Source organism: Musca autumnalis, unplaced genomic scaffold, assembly GCF_047663935.1.
Source record: "Musca autumnalis isolate F117 unplaced genomic scaffold, ASM4766393v1 scaffold_162, whole genome shotgun sequence".
Classification (NCBI taxonomy): domain Eukaryota; kingdom Metazoa; phylum Arthropoda; class Insecta; order Diptera; family Muscidae; genus Musca; species Musca autumnalis.
The window spans coordinates 68,137-88,029 of record NW_027411714.1 but is presented as its reverse complement, the minus strand read 5'-3'; the positions used below and the strand labels follow the sequence as shown (position 1 = coordinate 88,029).

At 38.7% G+C, this 19,893-nt stretch overlaps 1 protein-coding gene across 1 annotated transcript in view; it reads left to right on the top strand.

Moving 5' to 3' along the window:
* Nucleotides 1-2,472: 2,472 nt before the first annotated feature.
* Nucleotides 2,473-19,893, top strand: part of LOC141391854 (uncharacterized) — a 61,616-nt gene continuing 44,195 nt past the window's right edge. Inside the window, exon 1 of the mRNA XM_073964545.1 lies at nt 2,473-5,546. Coding sequence (XP_073820646.1) covers nt 4,418-5,546 — 1,129 coding nt within the window. The 5' untranslated portion in view covers nt 2,473-4,417. The remainder of the gene's footprint in view (nt 5,547-19,893) is intronic.

Genomic DNA, 19,893 nt, shown 5'->3' with positions numbered 1-19,893 from the left:
CAATGGTGTATTCGCCAGGTCTAAAGCCGCATTAGTATGATCCAATTATTTCGTTCACCATGGGCTTTAGTTGTTCACACAATATCCCTGACACTATTATGTATGCAATAGGGAGAAGACTTATGATCCTATAGTTAGAGCATACAGTATTATCTCATTTCTTGTGGACGGGACACAGGATGCTCAGGGTACGCGTTCTTCCTGCCAGATGGTGCTAACTAGCTGTGAATATACCTTATCAGCGTGTCACCTCCGGTTTTTAACAGCTCGGCCGGTAAGCCATCGGCTCCTGCTGCCTTATTATTCTTCAGCCGACTTATTGCTGTCTTTACCTCATCTTACCATCTTCTGGGATTAGATCTGTGGTATCTTCGCCGTCTTCGCTACTATAGGATACCAACAGTTTGGAAAAATGTTCTTTCCATATTCTGAGCATACTATCTGTATCAGTTACCAAATTACGTTGCTGATTTCTACAGGAGGATGTGCGTGTACCAAAGCTTTCATTTTGATGTTTCACTCTTTGGCAGAACTTTCGGACTTCATTCTGGCTCCAGTATGTCTCGATTTTTGCACTATTCCGCTTTTCCATTTCTCTCTTTTTGCCGCGCAAAAGATGTTTCTCCTCTCTCCGTTTCACCCGATATCTCTCTCGAACGCTACGATTGTAGAGTAGCCCTATATGCCCCATTTTTCTCTTTGGTAGTAGCACGACACGTAGGGGATGAAAGATACCAAGTGACGGTTCTGAGCGGCTTTAACAAGGCAAATCCCAGGACTTGTCCTGGTCCGACTTCCATCTCAAGTGAACATTAACCTCACTGTGGTGTCACCTTGGGAGCTGCCCATAACAGCCGTTGAGGGTAGTGAGCTAAAATGTGCCGCGCGTTCACCCATAAAAACGATACAAACTTGGGTTTGGGCGCTACGTTAGTAACACTCCCCTAAAAATAGCGTCCAACTATGAAAAAACAAACTGTAGTTAAATGTCTGTTCCAGAATGCTTTGGTCATTTTTGTCAAAGCTATTCCTTGTGGTCACGTTTACAGCGAAATTATGTTTTTTTCGTGGGTCAATCCACGTATCCTGATTCAAAAGCTCTAAATTATACAGTAATGACTCTAAAAATAAGATCCACTCCCACTATGGATAATGCGATTCATTCCTTCAGGTAGCTCCTCCGCAACATTTTTCAGATTTAATCCAAATCCATATTTATACGTCAAAAAGGGCCACAAAATTGTGAAATACAAACTTGTTGGGCATAAGAATTTCGGTTGTTTATCCGGGTTCGATCTGTCCATAGATGAAATAGCCTGAGTATATAATTATGTTGATTGTATGAACGTGTATATAGCCCAAAAGCTGAGAATATAAAAAATCCAGCCATCTGAGCCTAAAATATGTTGTACGATGTCTTCTTGTTCTTCGTATCAATCAAACCGTTATACGTTAGGGTGGGGTAATTTAAGCATCTTATTGGACCCATCGCGGTTCTCATTCCTGGGATGGTAGTGAGCAAAAAAGTCCACTAGACCCTATGTCTACGATGAAAATCTAGCCTCCCGATTTTGAAGCTTTTTTATTCAGGTTTTTTGAACATTTTGGCATATAACAAGCAAACCATTGAGATTTTCGGTCCAACACAAAGGCAGAAATTGTAGCCCAGACAATAGTTAAGAACTCTCTAGTACTACGCAAAACCATTGGAACGCTCTTCAGACTGTCTTGGCCTTGTGATAAAAAAAACTTCAAGTCAAAATCGGGAGGCTCCATTTTCACCGTAGACATATCGACGCCTCCAAACAATAGTATGCTAAGTCGACTTAGCATGTTTTCAAGTTCTTTACATTTTTATATTTAACGTCCTTTAACTTAAATTCTGTCAAATTTTGGTAATAATCGGACAATCCGAACAGAAGTTATAAACAAATATTGACTTAGCATAGTACTGAAGTTCAAAGAAATTTCCACACTTTGAGAGCTTCTCCTGTAAAACTCACTTTTTAGACTTAGCATACTATTATTTGGAGGTGTCGATATGGTCTAGCCGACTTTTTTGCTCATTACAATCCCAAGAATCAGAAACGAGATAGGCCCAATAAGCTGTTTCCTTCCATACATATCGCCCCGACCTATTATACATGTTTCCAATATTTGACTGATGTGTGTTTTTGTGCGGGTGTGTGACTGATATCTTCAAACATTTCCTCTTTTCACACTTCAACACTTAGCCGTAGTATTTCCTTATAACAAAAAAACTGCTTTGTATTTGTTTTGTTGTTGTTGCTTGCTAGTTATTTCTGTCCCAGTTAGTTATGCAATCTCATTTCTGTTTCTCGTTGCTCTGGTTATTTTTGTTGTTGCTGCTGGTATTTCATTTATAAATATTTATTAGCTTCTTCTATTTTGCTACTGTTGATGGCAGCGGCGGCTGCCGTTGCTATTTTGTTATTTGTTGTTGTTGTTGGTGTTTTTTCTCTGTCGTGCTTTTTTATTATTTGCGGAAATGGATTATTTGAGAACGGCAGGCAATACGATATGATTGTTTGCCTATTCATCACAGAAAAAAAGCTAGTAGAGAAAAAAACGAACGCCATAAGAAAACAAAACAAACTTATTTAAGTTGTAAGCCGTTGGCAGCCTGTAGTGCTGGTGTTAAAGACATTGTCTGATAAAAACAAAGAGGTCCGCTATACACAAAACTGACGGCAGCGCTTGACGTTAAAGATAAAAGCAAATTTTGGGCTATTTTATACGCTGAACATGATTGCCATGTTAAGTGGCAAACTTGTTTTTTTTTCGTTTCTACGCTGGGCTAGACAAATTGGCAATTTCATGGGAAAATATTTTTACGAACTGAAATTAGGTTTTATTAACAACAAAAAATTATATTTTAAATTAGGTCTGGGGCTATTGGCAGATCTGGTTAAATGCGATAGGAGATTGGTGAAATTTTGTTTGATGGATTAAATGTCAAAGTCTAGAGGACATAAAGGAAAAAGTAAAGATAATAAGCATTATCATCTGAGCTATATATCTCAAATATTTAGAACGATTTTATGAAAGTTGTTGACTTCTGAAAACCCAACATACCGGTTGGATGGCAAAAATGTGTGATGTTGGTTGGAAAAAATATTCTTTAAAAAATCCACGTTTTGTGGTCTGATGTTGGCTGGAAAAAATATTCTTTAAAAAATCCACGTTTTGTGATCTGATGTTGGTTGGAAAAAATATTCTTTAAAAAATCCACGTTTTGTGATCTGATGTTGGTTGGAAAAAATATTCTTTAAAAAAATCCACGTTTTTTGTGATGTTGGATAGTAAAATATTCTTTAAAAAAATTCACGTTTTGTGGTCTGATGTTGGTTGGAAAAAATATTCTTTAAAAAATCCACGTTTTGTGGTCTGATGTTGGTCGGAAAAAATATTCTTTAAAAAATCCAGGTTTTTTGGTCTGATGTTGGATGCAAAAAAAAATCTTTAAAAATCCATGTTTTTGGTCTGTTGTTAGATGGAAAAAATATTCTTTAAAAAATGCACGTTTAGTCTGATGTTCGATAGAAAAATATTCTTTAAAAATTCACGTTTTTGGTCTGTTGGATGGAAAATACATTCTTTAGAAGATCCACGTTTTGTCGGATGTTGGATGGAAAAACATTCTTTAAAAAAATCCACTTTTGTGGGATGTGGGATGAAATATAAAGACCTAATGGGATTCAGTTAAGAAGACATCCTTGGGTTCAAGAGGTCTTCTCTTGCTATCCTTCTATAAAAGGACATCCTGGTCTTCTGTGAGAGGACCACCTGATCTTATATGAGAAGACCTCCTGGATTTTTTTATATTTTTTTTATTTTGATTTATTGTTTCTAAACAGCGAATGCTGACCTATATAGCTGTAAATGCGGCCTATTACTACGCATTAAAATAATTGCCATAAATTTTAGAAATATGCCAAACAAACCAAAGCTTTTTTCAATGATAACCTTGACTATGTTATCACAGCAAAACAAAACAAGTGAAACGCCAAAAAATTTATAATATATATTTTTTTTGCTCTGAAACGTAAGTTGAGTTTAGAAGTCGTCCCATTAACAATGCTTCGCATGTCAAAATGATACTGATAAGTCAAAAATATTTTCTCTTGCAGCATACGAAATAAAAAACAAAAATCTTTAAAAAGATTTCAAAGCAACTGATAACTGCCAAACAAGAAAAAAACACGAATTTAATTCAAACATTAATTTATAAACAAAGTTGCAGCAACAATGTTGGTCAACATTTCCAATAAACAACACAACTAAAAAAGAAACAAAATTCAAATCTAAAAATTCAATATTATTTTCAACAATAGCCGCCTCCATCAACCTCAAAATCCCCTTAAAACGCACCCACATTAAACAAAAATCCGCGGATATGGTGCGTATGAATGTAGCTGCCAACAACGAGCAATCACAATCATCACCACAACAACAACAACAGCAGCAACATCAACATATTCTCAAACAAACTTGTGATACAGCATCATCACCCGCAAACAGTTCAAGTGAGAATGGTGGTTCAGGTTTAAACAGTTCAACATCATCAACTTGTTCAACAGCATCATCAGCATCTTCGGTGTCTTCCACATCTTCGATATCATCCTCGTCGGTATCTGCAGCCTCAACACCTTCAACAGCCTCTGCTCTGGAGCCTCTAAGCTCTAGTGATGATATAGTAATGGTAGTGCCACAACAACCACCACCAACACCATCACAAGTAGCATCACAACAACAACAACAAGTAACACTACCCCAACATCACTATGCCCACATTCAACATATTATAACAACAGGCTCTCCAGGAGGAGGTGGAGGAGGACAACTTTTAACACAGGCTCCATCACCCGGACCCCCTCCACCGGTAGTTTTACCCCAGGCCATGATGCAACAATCACAACTTTCACCCACAGATTCATCGGCTTCAAATCCATCGTTGCCCGCCACACCGCCTCTAATGCATCAGCCGCCACCACCCACACCACCGCAGGGTGCACAAATACTTCCCTGTGCTGTACACCATCCACAACAGCATCAACAACAAATGGCCTTGGTGGCAGCAATGCAGGCTCACATGGCAGCCGGAGGACCAATGGGCCCACCGCCACCACCACCCCACTTACATCACCATCATCATCACCACCATGTAGGGCCGCCTCCCATGTCACATCATGGTCCGCCTCATGGTCCATTGCCACCCGGTCCACTACCACCACAATCACAGCCACCATGTTCACAGTCTCTGGAAAATGGTCATGGTGGACTATCGCCCAGTGGCTCTACAACTAGTTCAGTTAGTTCTAGTGGCAACAGTGGTGGCAGTAGCGGCGGAAATTGTGTTGCTGCTGCCCCACCTCCTGGACCGCCACCCGGTCCCGTCTACATCCAATATCACGGTGAATTTTATCCAACGGAATACTATATTGCTCCACATCCACACGAGGGCATTTGCCCCCAGCATCATCCACATCATCATCAGGCAATATGTGCCATACCAGCGGATTATGGTAAGTGTGCTTATGTGATTTCCAGATTTAAGGATGATTTTAAGAAATTTCAGAAAACATACAACAATGTAGGATAATTACATTCTTTGTGTTGCTATGAACACAGGTGCGTATACATTGTGACAACCGTTATACGCTCCAAAGTAGCAAAGCAAATTTTCTTTCGTTGACAACTAATTTGCACCGTATGTGTGTTTGTTTGTGTGCAGCATGGAAAATAGGGATAAAGAAGATATCTTTGCCATTAAAAGAAACACCCTAGCATTCTTAAAGACCCTCTTGCTTCTACAAGAAGTGCTTCCGATCTTTTATTTGAAGTCTTCCTCCTGGTCTTCTACAAGAGGACCTTCTGGTCTTCTATAAGAAGATCACCTGGTCTTTTTACAGAAGACAAGCAAGTCTTCTGATAAAAAAATCTTTAAAAATACCTAATCGTTCTATAAGAGGATCTTTTGATCTTTTATAAGAAACTTGCCGGACCTTAATATGAATACTTCCACATCGTCCTTAAGATAGCCTCCTGGTCCTCTATAACAAAATCTCCTGGCCTTCAATAAGAAGGCCTCCCTGTTTTCTATGAAAGTATCTTCTGATCCTCAATGAGAAGACTACCTGCTCATCTATAAGAAGAGAGAAGAAGACAACCAGAAGGCATCAATTATAAGATACGAAGACTAGCAGGTCTTCGTTAAGATAATCTCCTCGTTTTCGATAAGAAGACCTCTTGGTCTTCTATAAACTGATCTTCTTGTCATCTATGAGAGGGTCTTCGATTAGAAACATCCTGGCCTTCTTTGAGAGGATTGCCTGGCCTTCAGTGAGAGGACCTCCTGTTATTCTATAAGAAGACCTCCTGGTCTTTCATAAGAAGACGTTCTGGTGAAGACGTTTTTTTTTGTAAGACTACTTTCAGGTCTTTGACTAAAATACCACATGGTCAACTATAAGAATACATCATGATCTTATGAAAGTAGACCTCCCGATTTTCCATGAGAAGACCTCTTAGTCTTCTAATAGAAGAACTTATTTTCTTCTATGAAAATACCTTTTTGTCTTTTATGAGAATACCTTTTTGCCTTCTAGCAGAAGACTTTCTTGTCTTCTGTGAGAAATTCTGGTCTACAATGCTCTTGGTCTTCAGTTTGTCAGAAGACTTCCTGGTCTTTTTTGAGAATCATGGTCTTCAATTTGTCAAAAGACTCTCTGGTCTTCTTTGATAATCATGGTATTCTGTAAGAAGACACCCTCACCTTCTGTGAGAAGACATCCTGGCCATGTGTGTGAAAACCTCCTGGTCCTCTGTAGAAAGACTTCCTGAACTTTTTTTTAGAAAACATCCTGGTCTTCAATGAGAAGACCTCCTGCCCATCTATGAGAAGACATCCTGGTCCTGTGAGCAGACATTCTGGTTTTCTGTGATCAGAACTCCTAATCTTCTTCTGTGAGAAGACCTCCTCGTCTTCTGTGAAAAGCGAGAAGGCTCTTAGTCTTTTCTTTAAGCAGACCTTCTGGTCATATATGAAAAGTAAGAAGACCTGCTAGTCTCCTATCAGAAGACATCCTGTCTTTCTCTGAGATCTTCTCGCCTTCAGTACGAATACCTCCTAGTTTTCTGCCAGAAAAGCTCCTGGCCTTCAAAAGATCTGCAGGGAAGACCTCCTGATCATCTGTGAGAAGACTTCCCTGTCGTCTATGGGAAGACTTCCTCATCTTCTGTTTGAAGACATCCTGGTCTTCACTGAGATTTTCTAGCCTTCGGGGCGAAGACTGGCCGTCCTCCTGGTCTTTTGTCAAAGGAAGATATTCTGGTCTTCTGTGAACAGACTTCCTTTTTTTGTGAGAAGATTTGTTGGTGTTTTTTAAAGACCTCCTGGTCCTCTAATCCTTTGGTAGAAGACCTCCTGTTATTCTGTAAAAAGACCTGCTAGAGGCCTCCTGGACTTCTGTACGAAAACCTCCTAATCATCTGTGAGAAGGTCGTCTATGAAAAAGCATTCTATGAGCAGACTTCCTGGTATTTTGTGAGAGGACCTACTGGTGTTCTGTGATAAGTCCTCCTGGTGTTCTGTACGAAGATCTCCTGATCTTCTGTGAGACCTGCTTGCAGCCTATGAGAAAATATCCTGGTCATCTGTGGAAGACTTCCTCGTCTTCTGTGAGAATACCACCTATTCTTCCCTGAGGAATTATTTGTCTGAGAACAGATTCCCTTATACTACCTAAAGATACCTCCGGGTCTTATATGAGAAAAACTCCTAGCCTTCTAAAAGAAGACCTACTTATATTCTATCAGAAGTTCTACTGATCTTATCGGAAGATATCCTGGTTCCACTGGTCTTCGGTGAGAAGTCCTACTGGTCTTTCGTGAGAAGAGCTCCTAATCATCTGTGAGAGAACTTCTCTGTCGTCTGTGAGAAGATATCCTGGTCTTCTGTGAGCAGACTTCTTAGATTTTCGTGAAAAGACTTCCTGTTTTTTGTGGAAAGACCTCCTGGTCCTCTGAAGGAAGACCTCCTCATCTTCTGTGAAAAATAAGAAGACCTGATCGACGTCTATGAGAAGGCACCCTGGTTTTCTCTGAGATCTTCTGGCCTTCAGTGCTTATCTAGTCAGAAGACCTTCTGTTCTACTGTAAAAAGACCTGGTAGTCTTGTGTTAAGAGGCCTCCTGGACTTCTCTACGAAGACCTTCTAATCATCTCTGAGAAGGTCGTCTTGAGAATACATTCTGTGAGCAGACTTCCTGGTCTTTTGTGAGAAGACCTCCTGGTCTTCTGTGAGAAGCCCTCCTGGTCTCCTGATCTTCTGTGAGACCTGTTTGTCGCCAGTGGGACAATTTCCTTGTCTTCTGTGGAAGACTTCCTCGTCTTCTATGAGAATACCTCATATTCTTCCCTGAGGAATTGTTAGTTTGAGAGGAGACTTCCTGATCCTACATAGAGGTACCTACTGGTCTTATTTGAGAAAAATTTCTGGCTTTCTAAAATAAGACCTTCTATTCTTCTGCAGAAGGTCTAGTGGTCTTATAGGAGAACACCACTTAGTCTATTAAGAGAAGACCTCCTGGTCGTTTAAGAGAAGACTTCCTGGTCGTTTAAGAGAAGAATTCCTGGTCTTCTATTGCAAGGCATCCAGGTCCAACTGGTCTTCTAAGAGGAGACATCCTCATCTTCTAGGAGAAGACCTCCTCGTCTTCTATGAGAAGACCTTCTCGTTCTCTGTGAGAAGACCTTCTCGTTCTCTGTGAGTAGACCTACTGGTCTTCTCTTAGAAAACCTCCTAATATTCTATGAGAAGAGTGCTCGGTCTTCTCTTAAGGTAAGGTCATATTATGCAAATATTTGCTCCAGCGACCGGCAGTGTGCGCTTACTGAGAGCACTTGAGCGTAAATAATGCATTGAAAATTATGCTCACTTGCTCTCTGTAAACGCACACTGCCGGTCGATGGAGCAAATATTTGCATAATGTGACATTACCTTTAGTTTTGGTTTGTTTTGAGAAGACCTCCTAGACTTCTATGAGAAAATCTACTTGTGTTCTGTGACAGGACGTTCTGGCCATATCCCAGAAGACATCTTCGTCTTTTGTGATAATACCTTTTCGTCTTCTATGAGAATACATCTTGCTCTTCTCATGAAAGGGGCCTTCTTCTATGAGAAGAAAAGGCGTCCTGGTCTTCTATGAGAAGACCTCACACACCTTCGTCTTGGTTGTATGCAGAAAATATTTGTTGTTCAATGATAATACCTCCTTGTCTTATATGAGAAGACCTATTGGTTTCTTTTTATAATATTTCCTGATTTTTCATGAGAAGAGCTCCTTGTCTCTTCGGAGAATACCTTTAGCTCTTTCGCAAGATAACCTCCAGGTATTCACTGGAGACATATTCTTGGCGTCTGGACTGTAATGAGCAGACAGCTGTCCTTCAATGAAATATCATATATGTTATTCATAAGTCTAAATAGGAAGACCTTCTGGAGTTTAAAGAAAAAACTTTCTGCTCGTCAATGAGACGACTTATTGGCCTTTCTTAAGAACATCCTTTGGTCTTCTGTGAGAAGGCATACTTTGCCTCATTGAGAAGTCGTTCTGAATTTTTGCGAGAATCTGGTTTTATTCTGCGGGAATTCTGGTTTATTCTGCGGGAACTCCACTTGGTATTCTGCGAAAAAACTAAATGTTTTGTATGAGAATAGCTCTTTAGAAGACTGGACTGAGAATACGCATCCTAGAAATAAATGACTTTTTTCGCCTTAGGGAAGGGAAGGCCTTTTGGTCTGCCTCATCCTCCTATGGAGAGTCTACATGAGGTATTCTGAATGAAAACCAATGTTTTTCTTGTAGAAGTCCATATCGCACGGTGCTCTTGAACCAACTGTAAATGAATGGAAGTTTTTGCGGATTCTTAAACTACAACGTTCATAGGTGAGAAAAATCAAAAAAAAAAAAAATGCCGGAGCGCTTTTGAAATAAATCGCGGTAAAAGTTCACATTTTAATTTTTTTTTTTTTTTTTTTGGTTTTCACGATTATGCTTCAAACCCGCTAGTCATATCCATATGGGATTAGAGAAAATATTGTAGCTGTGAAAATTCTATACAATTTTAATTTTTTCTTAAGTTGTACTATTTTTAAGATATACACTCCACGTCAGTAGAATAGAACACCTACATTTTTGTTAATGTTAGCTTATTTATCCCAAAACGAATGAATCTGCGTTTTCAATCTTGTGGGGATGTAAAGTCTATGATGTTCCATATCAACCACATAAAAAATTATGTTTTTAGCTCTTCGCGAAATGATTTTCTGATCTATATTCCGATAGTACTATGAAAAATAGGAATTTATTTTTGGTCATCAGGATAGAACATTCACTTTATTTTCGCGAATTTTTGAGATATTAACGCCGAATTATCTTTCAGTCGATAAAGCAAGGCTTTCTAATAATTTTTTACCAAAGAAAACCTATAAATTATTCCGCGGACACCGAAATAACAGCGTTAAAGGGTTTAAATTGGCAGATATTGGAAACATCTCGGAATGTCAATAGGAGTCGCGCATTTATTTCATATTTCTTCACAATAAGATAGAATATGACACAGACAACCTCGATGGATACAATCGAGTGCTTCGGATGCTGATAAGATGGAATATTTTCAAAATATTTATGAAAAACTTCAAAATTTCTTAAAAAACCATGATGATTTGTTCAATAAAATGGTTTTTCCGCAAACATGTCTGCCATTTAATGGTTTGGAAATATGCTCCAGATTTAGAGGAAAATAATCTGATATGAAAATATCCGCTATTTTAATACACTGAGGGAAATTTTAGCACATTTTTCAAATTGAACACACCCTTTGGACTTTGAATTTTATATATGTTCTTATTTCGGTGTCCGCGACTGTTCTCAACAGTGTTATGCTCCAATAAAAATGGACCAGGTTATGTTCTCCATACCGGATTTTACGAATTAGTATTTTTTTTAACTGAAATCGCAAATGTAAAAGCCCCGTTTTCGCGGTAAAACACAGTCATGGAAATTGAGGTTTTTGGTTTCGTATGTTGTTTTAAAAAGTACTAAAATTTCCCTCAGTGTATTAAAATAACGGTTGTTTTCGTATCAGATTATCTTCCTCTAAATCTGGAGCATATTTCCAAACCTTTTAACGGCAGACTTGTTCGCGGAAAAAACATTTTATTGAACAAAACATCAAGGTTTTTATAAGAAATTTTGACGTTTTTCATAATTATTTTGAAAATATTCCATCTTATCAGCATCCGAAGCACTCGATTGTATCCATCGAGGTTGTCTGTGTCATATTCTATCTTATTGTGAAGAAAAATGAAATAAATGCGCGACTCCTATTGACATTCCGAGATGTTTCCAATATCTGTCAATTTAAACCATTTAACGCTGTTATTTCGGTGTCCGCGGAATAATTTATAGGTTTTCTTTGGTGAAAAATGATTAGAAAGCCTTGCTTTATCGACTGAAAGAAAATATGGCGTTAATATCTCAAAAATTCGCGAAAATAAAGTGAATGTTCTATCCTGATGACCAAAAATAAATTCCTATTTTTCATAGTACTATCGGAAAATAGATCAGAAAATCATTTCGCGAAGAACTAAAAACATAATTTTTTATGTGGTTGATACATAACACCATAGACTTTACATCCCCACAAGATTGAAAACGCAGATTCATTCGTTTTGGGATAAGTAAGCTAACATTAACAAAAATGTAGGTGTTCTATTCTACTGACGTGGAGTGTATAAGTTTAAGTTGGGAAATTACAGTCATGACATTGTTTTATAATGATATACTATGGAATCATCTAAACAAAAAAGCTTTTATGGAAAAAAATTAATATTACTATTACTTTTCTTTGGGAAGTCCGTCTTGTCTTTTATTAGAAGATCTGTGGTTTTCTGAGAAAGGAGCTATTAGCCTTTTATATGAATACTCATTATTCCTTAAATATACATATGTACATATGTCCTAGTATTTCTTCATATCCTGCATGTTAATCTCCTTTGGAGTTTATTTTCTTGAAAGCTTTAACAACTGTTTACAAAGTGTGTAAGTCGAGGATTTACATTTGAAATACACTTCGTAATTTAAGATTCCTTTTGTATTAAATTCATGCATCTAATAACAAATACCTACCACTACATTGTAACTTATCTAGGCTTAAAAGGAACACTACTTTGTTTTTTAAATGTTATCGCCCATGTTATTCTCCTTTTGGAATTTTGCAATTAATTGCAGACGATTCAACAACAATGTATTTACATTGTTGTGTCATACCTTGAAAACATCAGTATACTTACCATTCATTGTATAGTTTACCTTGAAATGTCCTACAAGAGAATAAAAACGACTTTTAATGCTCTCAAGTCCAATGGCAAATTAATGCGATTAGCAGATTTGTATGTAACATCAGAGCGACCGATTAAAAGAGAAGTTGTAAACGACAAGAAAGTAATAATGGGGTTTCGTTTAATGTCGTTTTGGGTTTTAGTGCTCGGACGACAAAACATTAAAGTGAAGGGGAAAGATGTGAGAGGAATGTTTTGCAAAAATGTTGGTAAAATATAATGCTTTATCGGCATCTTTTAAGGCTATTGTAACCTTTTGTTCTGCTCAAAATGCTTTAATGTTCCTACAAATGCTTCGAATAGCTTAGGAGTAACACTTGTTGTTAATGATTCGACGCCTGTCTGTAATTCACTTAACCACCATCAGCCACTGGCGTGAGACAGGAATAGTGGTAGATGAGGTAGTTATTGCCACACCTCTCTCTCCACCTTTCTACACAGTAGCTAAATTGCCACCTCCATTCTGCCATTCAACCTCACAACATAAAATGATTAATTGTTCTTGCTTTATGTGGAGGGTTCCGTCAAAAGATATATTAACTTGAATGTGTTGAGCTGGTCGTTCGTCTGGTCGAAAAATAAAATTAGAAAAATAACCATTTTCTCCGGTTTGCAGATTTCGCTGTGGATTTACTCCCACTAATGATGTTTTTGGCAATGTTTTTCTCAGTTTTATTCATGAACATTTTTGTTTCGAACACCAGCTGTGGCCAACGGCCAACAGCTACGGAAATTCACCATAACTTTGTGTTTAAATCACCACCGAATACAAGGCTGTCTTGTTATTTAGTTAGTTTACTATTGTTCAGACTATTACTTAAACCATTATTTTCTTTTTCTTCTTTTGAACTTCCGTTTGAAGGTCAAAACTATGGACCTCGTCTCCATAGTCTGTCTGGATATAAATTAGTTAAAGAAAGAATTTCAATTTAAATTACATTAAATGTTTAATATTTTCTACAACATTTCATTACAAACGACCACAGAAACAAATGAAAAAGTATTAGTCGGCTTTGTCGGCTTTAAAGCTAGAAGTGTCCAAAGGCTTGACCCGAAACATTGGGACATTTCAGAGTCCATGTCTCAGGAAGTATTGGCTTCCCACAGAAAAAATCGAAGCAAACAAATTCTTGTATTTATTTTCGAGGTGTTATTGAACCAACTAAAAACTTTGTGGATTCTGAAACTGCTATGTTCGTAGATGAGAAAAATTAAAAATAAAACAACAAAAACAAAAATCGCACACATTTTAAGGTTTTTTTTTGGTTATCGAAATGGGGTTGGAGAAAATATGGTAACTTTGAAAGTTCTCTACAAGTTTGACATTTATATTTTCGAGTCTGAAAGCCCGAAACATTGGGACATTTCAGAGTCCATATCTCAGAAAAACGTTGGCTTCCCCCAGAGAAAACGAAGCAAAGGTTATAGTCGAGAGCGCCGATTGCACTGTGCAACATCGAAAATGCAAACTAATTGTTGTAGGCATTTTCACGATGATCTTGAACCAACTATAAACGCAAAGAGCTTACACCTGGGAAGTTTTTGTGGATTCTGAAACTACTATGTTCATAGATTAGAAAAATCTATAAAAAAAAAAACAAAAAATCGCACACATTTTTAGGTTTTGTTAGGTTATCGAAATGGGAATGGAGAAAATATGGTAGCTGTGAAAATTCTCTACAAGATTGCCATTTATGATATTTTCGTAGGTATCACCATTTTTTTAGATATAGAAGTTCAAATTGATACAATCGTTGCGAAGGCTGAGGTTCTAACGAACTGGTCTTTAACAACAGTTATACGCACCATGGGTCACAAACGTTTTACGAAAGCTACTAGATAGGTTTCTGGCCTAATAATGAAAACGGGAATATTTATCATCAAAAGTAGTTTTCGATGCTTCAACAGCATATTCTGGCGACAAAGATCGATTTTTATACCCTCAGCATTTATGCTAACGAGGGTATATACACTTTCATAAGGGCAAAATGTGCTTCATCGAAATAATGGTTTTAGACCCCAAGTATGTTTGGACGAAATGTGTTTCAGACAATTTGGAGTCGATTGAACAATGTCCGTCCGTCTGTCTGGCCGGCTGAAGCGCACGATAACTCTCGAAGGGAACCGATTCGGTTCAAAATTTGGCTTTCGTAATATTTTGCTCAAACTTAGTTTAAATTCGAAGATGGGTTATATCGGTCCACTCCTTCCGGTACCTCCCCCACAAAAGTTCGAAAATGTTCGGAAAATTTGTGCGCACGATAACTCTTGAAGGGAGTAACCGATTTGTCCCTACTTTGCACATCGTGAAACTTCTAACAGGCTTAGACGAGGTTCCAATATGGACTTAATCGGTCCACTCCTTTGGTTACCTAGCTAACAACATTGCGGAAAAGTTCAGTTTAGGACCTGCTCTCGAATCGCTTTGATTTTTGTTGTAGCAACTTGTATTCGCTGTCCCCCATACGACGGTAAAAGTTTCATTAGCGGCAAGTCCATACTTCCTGAGAAAATAGCATGAAAGGTGCAAAAAAAACCTCTATGACACCGTGCGTAGTGGTTGGAACGCAATATTATTCTCGAACGGATCTACCGATTCGGTCCAAAATGTGGCCTTCGTAATATTTTGTGAAAATATAGTTTAAGTTCGAAGATAAGCCATAACGTTTCACTCCTTCAGGCACCTCCCCCACAAAAGTTCAAAAATGTTCGGAAAATTTGTGCACACGATAACTCTTGATGGGAGTGACCGATTTGGTCCATACTTTACACATCCTAAAATATCTACCAGATATAGATCAGGTTCGAATATGGCTATATTTGTCCACTCTTTCGGGTACCTTCCACACAAAATTTTGGATAAATTCACTTTAAGACCTGCTCTTGAATCACTTTGATTTTTGATGAAACAACTTGCATTCGCTGCCTCAATTACGATGGTAAACGTTTTTTCAGGGGCAAGTCCATACTTCATGAGCAAACATCCAGAAAGGTGTAAAAACCGCCTATGGCACCATATGTAGTGGCTGGAGATCCACTTCCATAATGGACAATGTAGATCCATTCCTTTTAGTATCTCCTCTGCAAAACTTTTGACCTCTAATCCTAATGAACATTTTTGTTGGTTCAAGTTCCCACAATTTGTAAAACCCCCTAAATACATACGATTTTTGGGAAAAATTTTTTCAGTATATACAGGCTGAGGGTATTACTCTGTCGGCAATGCCGACTGATACTTTTTTACTTGTTATTTCACAACTGATGTCGTTAGTAGTGTTCACGGCGGTGCCGAGGTAGACGAAGTCTTTTACTACCTCAAAATTATAGGAACCAACGTCAACAGTTGGCCCGATCTCTATGGACGCATTGCGCGTCGACACCATCAACTTAGTCTTCCCGCCGTTTACAGCCACACCCACTTTAGCAGATTCTCCTTCGACCTTCATAAAGGTATCGGTTACTTCTTTTACTGATCGTCCATGATGTCTATATCATCAGCATAAGCAAGTAACATGTGGCTATTGGTGTAGATTGTGTCACTTCTTTTGACGTTTGCCTCTCGTAAAACCTTTTCTAGCAGGACGCTGAAAAGATAACGCGAAAGGCTGTCTCCTTGCCTGAAACCTCTTTTGGTACAAAACTATTCGGAGAGGTTCTTTCCTATTTTAACTGAAGATCTTGTATCAGTTAGAGTCATTTTACAAAGCCGAATGAGCTTTGCGGGGATACCAAATTCAGACATGGCCTGGAATAACTTGGATCGTAGTGGGCTGTCGAAGGCTGCTTTGTAATCGACAAAAAGGTGGTAGGTGTCGATCTGCATCTCTTGGGTCTTCTCCGGGATTTGCCGCAGGGTAAATATCTGGTCAATGGTGGACTTGCCAGCCCTAAAGGCGCACTGGTATGTCCCAATTATCTCGTTGACCATCGGCTTTAGTCGTTCGCACAATATCCCTGACACGATCTTGTAGGCAATCGGGCGTAGACTTATGCCCTGTATCCGTCCTTTCTTATGGACGGGGCAAAGGATACTCAGGTTCCAATAGTCGCGTACTCGTTCTTTCTGCCAGATGGTGCTAACTATGTTGCTGATGAATACACCTTATCAGCGTGTCGCCTCCGGTTTTAAACAGCTCGGCTGGTAAGCCATCGGCTCCTGCTGTCTTATTATTCTTCAGCCGGCTTACTGCTGTCTTTACATCATCTTGGCTGGGCGGTATACATTCAATATCATCTTCTGTGATTGGATCCGTGGTATCTTCGTCGTCTTCACTGGATACCAACAGGTTTGAAAAATGCTCTTTCCATATCTTGAGCACACTATCATACATCTCGATTTGTTCACACTCCCGCTTTTCTTTTTTTTCTCTCTTTTCTTGCGGAAAAGACCTTTCTCTTCTCTCCTTTTCTCCCTATATCTCTCTCGTGCGCTACGCGTTGCTACTGATTGTAGAGTAGCCCTATATGCCGCATTTTTCGCTTCGGTAGCTGCACGACACTTGTGGAGGTCTCTGGTATCCAAGTATGGAGTTTGCGGCTGTTTGCATGGAGTGGGCAATATTTTGCCATTGTGTTGTTATGTTATCGGGACAAAGAGTGCTCTCATTAAGCACTTGGGCTAGTTGAGTGGAATATGCTGTGGCTATTTGTTGTGTTTGCAGCCTATCGATGTCCAACTTCCGCGTTGTGTCTGTTCGTGCTTTATTTGTAACGTTTAGACGGGTACGTACCTTTTCTGCGACAAGGTAGTGGTCCGAATCAATGTTTGCGCCACGGAGCGATCGTACATCCAACACGCTCGATGAATGTCTTCCATCTGTTACAACATGATAAATTTCATTACTTGTTCTTTGATCTGGAGACCGCCAGATGCCCTTATGAATATCGAGATGATTAAATCTGGTACTGCTAACTACCATGTTGTTTGCAGCTGCAAAGTCTATCAGCCTCATACCATTGTCAGATGTTTCACTGTGGAGACTGAACTTCCCGGCTGTTGGGCCAAAGATATTCTCCTTTCCAAATTTGGCATTAAAATCGCCTAGAATGATTTTAATGCCATGGGCAGGGCAACGGTCATATGTTTCTTCTAAGCGCTCGTAAAATATATCTTTGGTCTGTTCGTCCTTGCCTTCAGTAGGAGCACGAGCGCAAATAAAGCTGATGTTGAAGAATTTTGCTTTTAATCGAATTGCAGCGTGTCTTTCATTCACTGGGGTGAAGCTGGAGACCAATTGTTTTAACCTCCGACCAACTACAAATCCGCAACCAAACTCATGCTTTGTGTCATGGCAGCTATAATACAGTGCGTCACCTTTAGGTGTGTTTGTGACGCCTATCCCAATCCATCGTATTTCCTGTATTGCAGTAATGTCGGCCTTGTACTTTTCAAGTATATCTGCCAATGCGTAATCTGCACCTTCTCAATAAAGTGTGCGAACATTCCAGGTGAAGATTCGCAGATCATGGTCCTTAAAACGTTTGCAGGGGTCGTCAACTTTTGAAGGATTAGTTTTTCTTTCGTTTTTTCATAGTAGGCTGTTTTTTCTAGGGGAGCGTTACTAACCCGACGCCCAAACCCAAGTTTTTAACGTTCTTATGGGTGAACGCGCGGCACATGTTAGCTCACTACCTTTAATGGGTGTTAAAGGCAGTTCCCCAGGTGACACCACGGGGAGGTCAGTGTCCACTTGAGATTAAAGAGGGACCAAGATAAATCCTGGGCTTTGTCATGTTAAAGACGGTCAGGACCGTTCCTTGGTATCTTCCATCCCCTACGTCACCCATATTTTCTCTTTAGGTGTTCAATAAATATACATATATTTTGTCTCTTCATATCGTTCTAATCTCCAAATAGTATCACTTCTCGTCTATATAATTATGGAACGTAGTGTACTGAAATGTTTTTTAATTTTAATGCATTTTTCCTTTTAAAAATTCTATGTTTATGACATTTTTCCTCTAAGAAATATTTCACATATCTAAGTTTCTTTTTAAAATATTATTCGCTGGCCATTGAGCGTATTCATTATGACAGCAGTTATATGCTCCCCTGTCCAAAGATTTTTTTCTGGAAGAACTGGAATTCTTATAAAAGTTTTACTTAAGTTCTTGTCCCATTTTACAGCATTTATTCAATTTAAATCCTAACAATGTTGAAACTCTTTAATTTTCCCAAAATATCCGCCTTACCATAGCTCCACTTCTTCTCCCACCCACCAACATTTGAACAGATGAATTGTTGCCATTGCATAACTACTCGAGGTCCTAAATACAACTCTTCACTTTGCCATAAAACAGTCAACATTAGGTACTTAACAACTTTAGGGTTTTCCAAAAATTACGCAGCTGCATCTTTGAATAATGGCACCATTTTCAACGATAGCAAAGTTGTAGTTGTGTCGCCGCCGCCATGGCAGCAGTGTCATTAATTTCCTCCACTAAACAATCCTAGCTGCTGCTGCTGGGATTCTTTAACAATTCCAAGTTACATATGTACAAATAAACGGCGATGTAAATGTGCTGCTGGTGGTGGTACATGTATTTAGGACGAGGAGGAGGAGAATAATATGGCCTTGTGCTACATGCCGTAAAATTTATGCATTCTCATGTGGGGCATGGGTGGCAGGGGTACGGTTTATTTAACAGAATCACAGCATGCTTGTAAAGAGTTCTAATGGTAACTACTACAACATTTTGGGACCACTCCTAAAGGTACAAAGATATTTTTGGTATGACAATCTAAGGAATATTCTCACAGATAGATTTCATAGGTTCTAAACGCCCCACGTAGAGTTGTAAAAGCTATCATAATTTACTCTCAGCACATTTTAACAGTCTTTTGTGCTCCATTTGAAATTTGTAACGTTCCTACATTTGCCTGGGTTGCTATTGGTTTTGTTGTTATCTTTTTCTTCTTTTTCCAACTTCCTTCCGCTGAGAGTTGAATGGCAGTAGTCTTGTAGGTTTTTATTGTACTTATGTATGGGTATGTATGTCTGTCTATAGGCGGGTAATGTCTTCAGTTTGGTTCAGGCATTTCGTTAAGTTACTTTTAAGATTAAAAACACCCACACAAAAAAGATGTAAGCTATTTCTAATATTTCATGGATTTTGTGGCACACATCCTTAGTGTAGTAGAAACAGTAGAGCATCGTCATGGCAATATTGGGATTGTTGTTTGATAGCCAGAGAGAATATCTAGGAAAGAATACATTGTAAAATAGCTCACATTAACATTTTAGGGTGCTTTACAGCTTTTGCTGGTGGTAATGCGTGTTGCTACCATCTCAAATCTCCACAGTGTGTCCTTTCTTGTCAAACTAATCCATTGCTAATGTTTTCACCGTTGTCATCAAACGTAAAGTGTGTAATTAAACTAGGTTGCTGTTACTATGACAGTTTTTAAAGGCATTAACCAAAAAATCTAGGTAATGACAAGTTCTGTCGTAAAAAATATGTTTGAA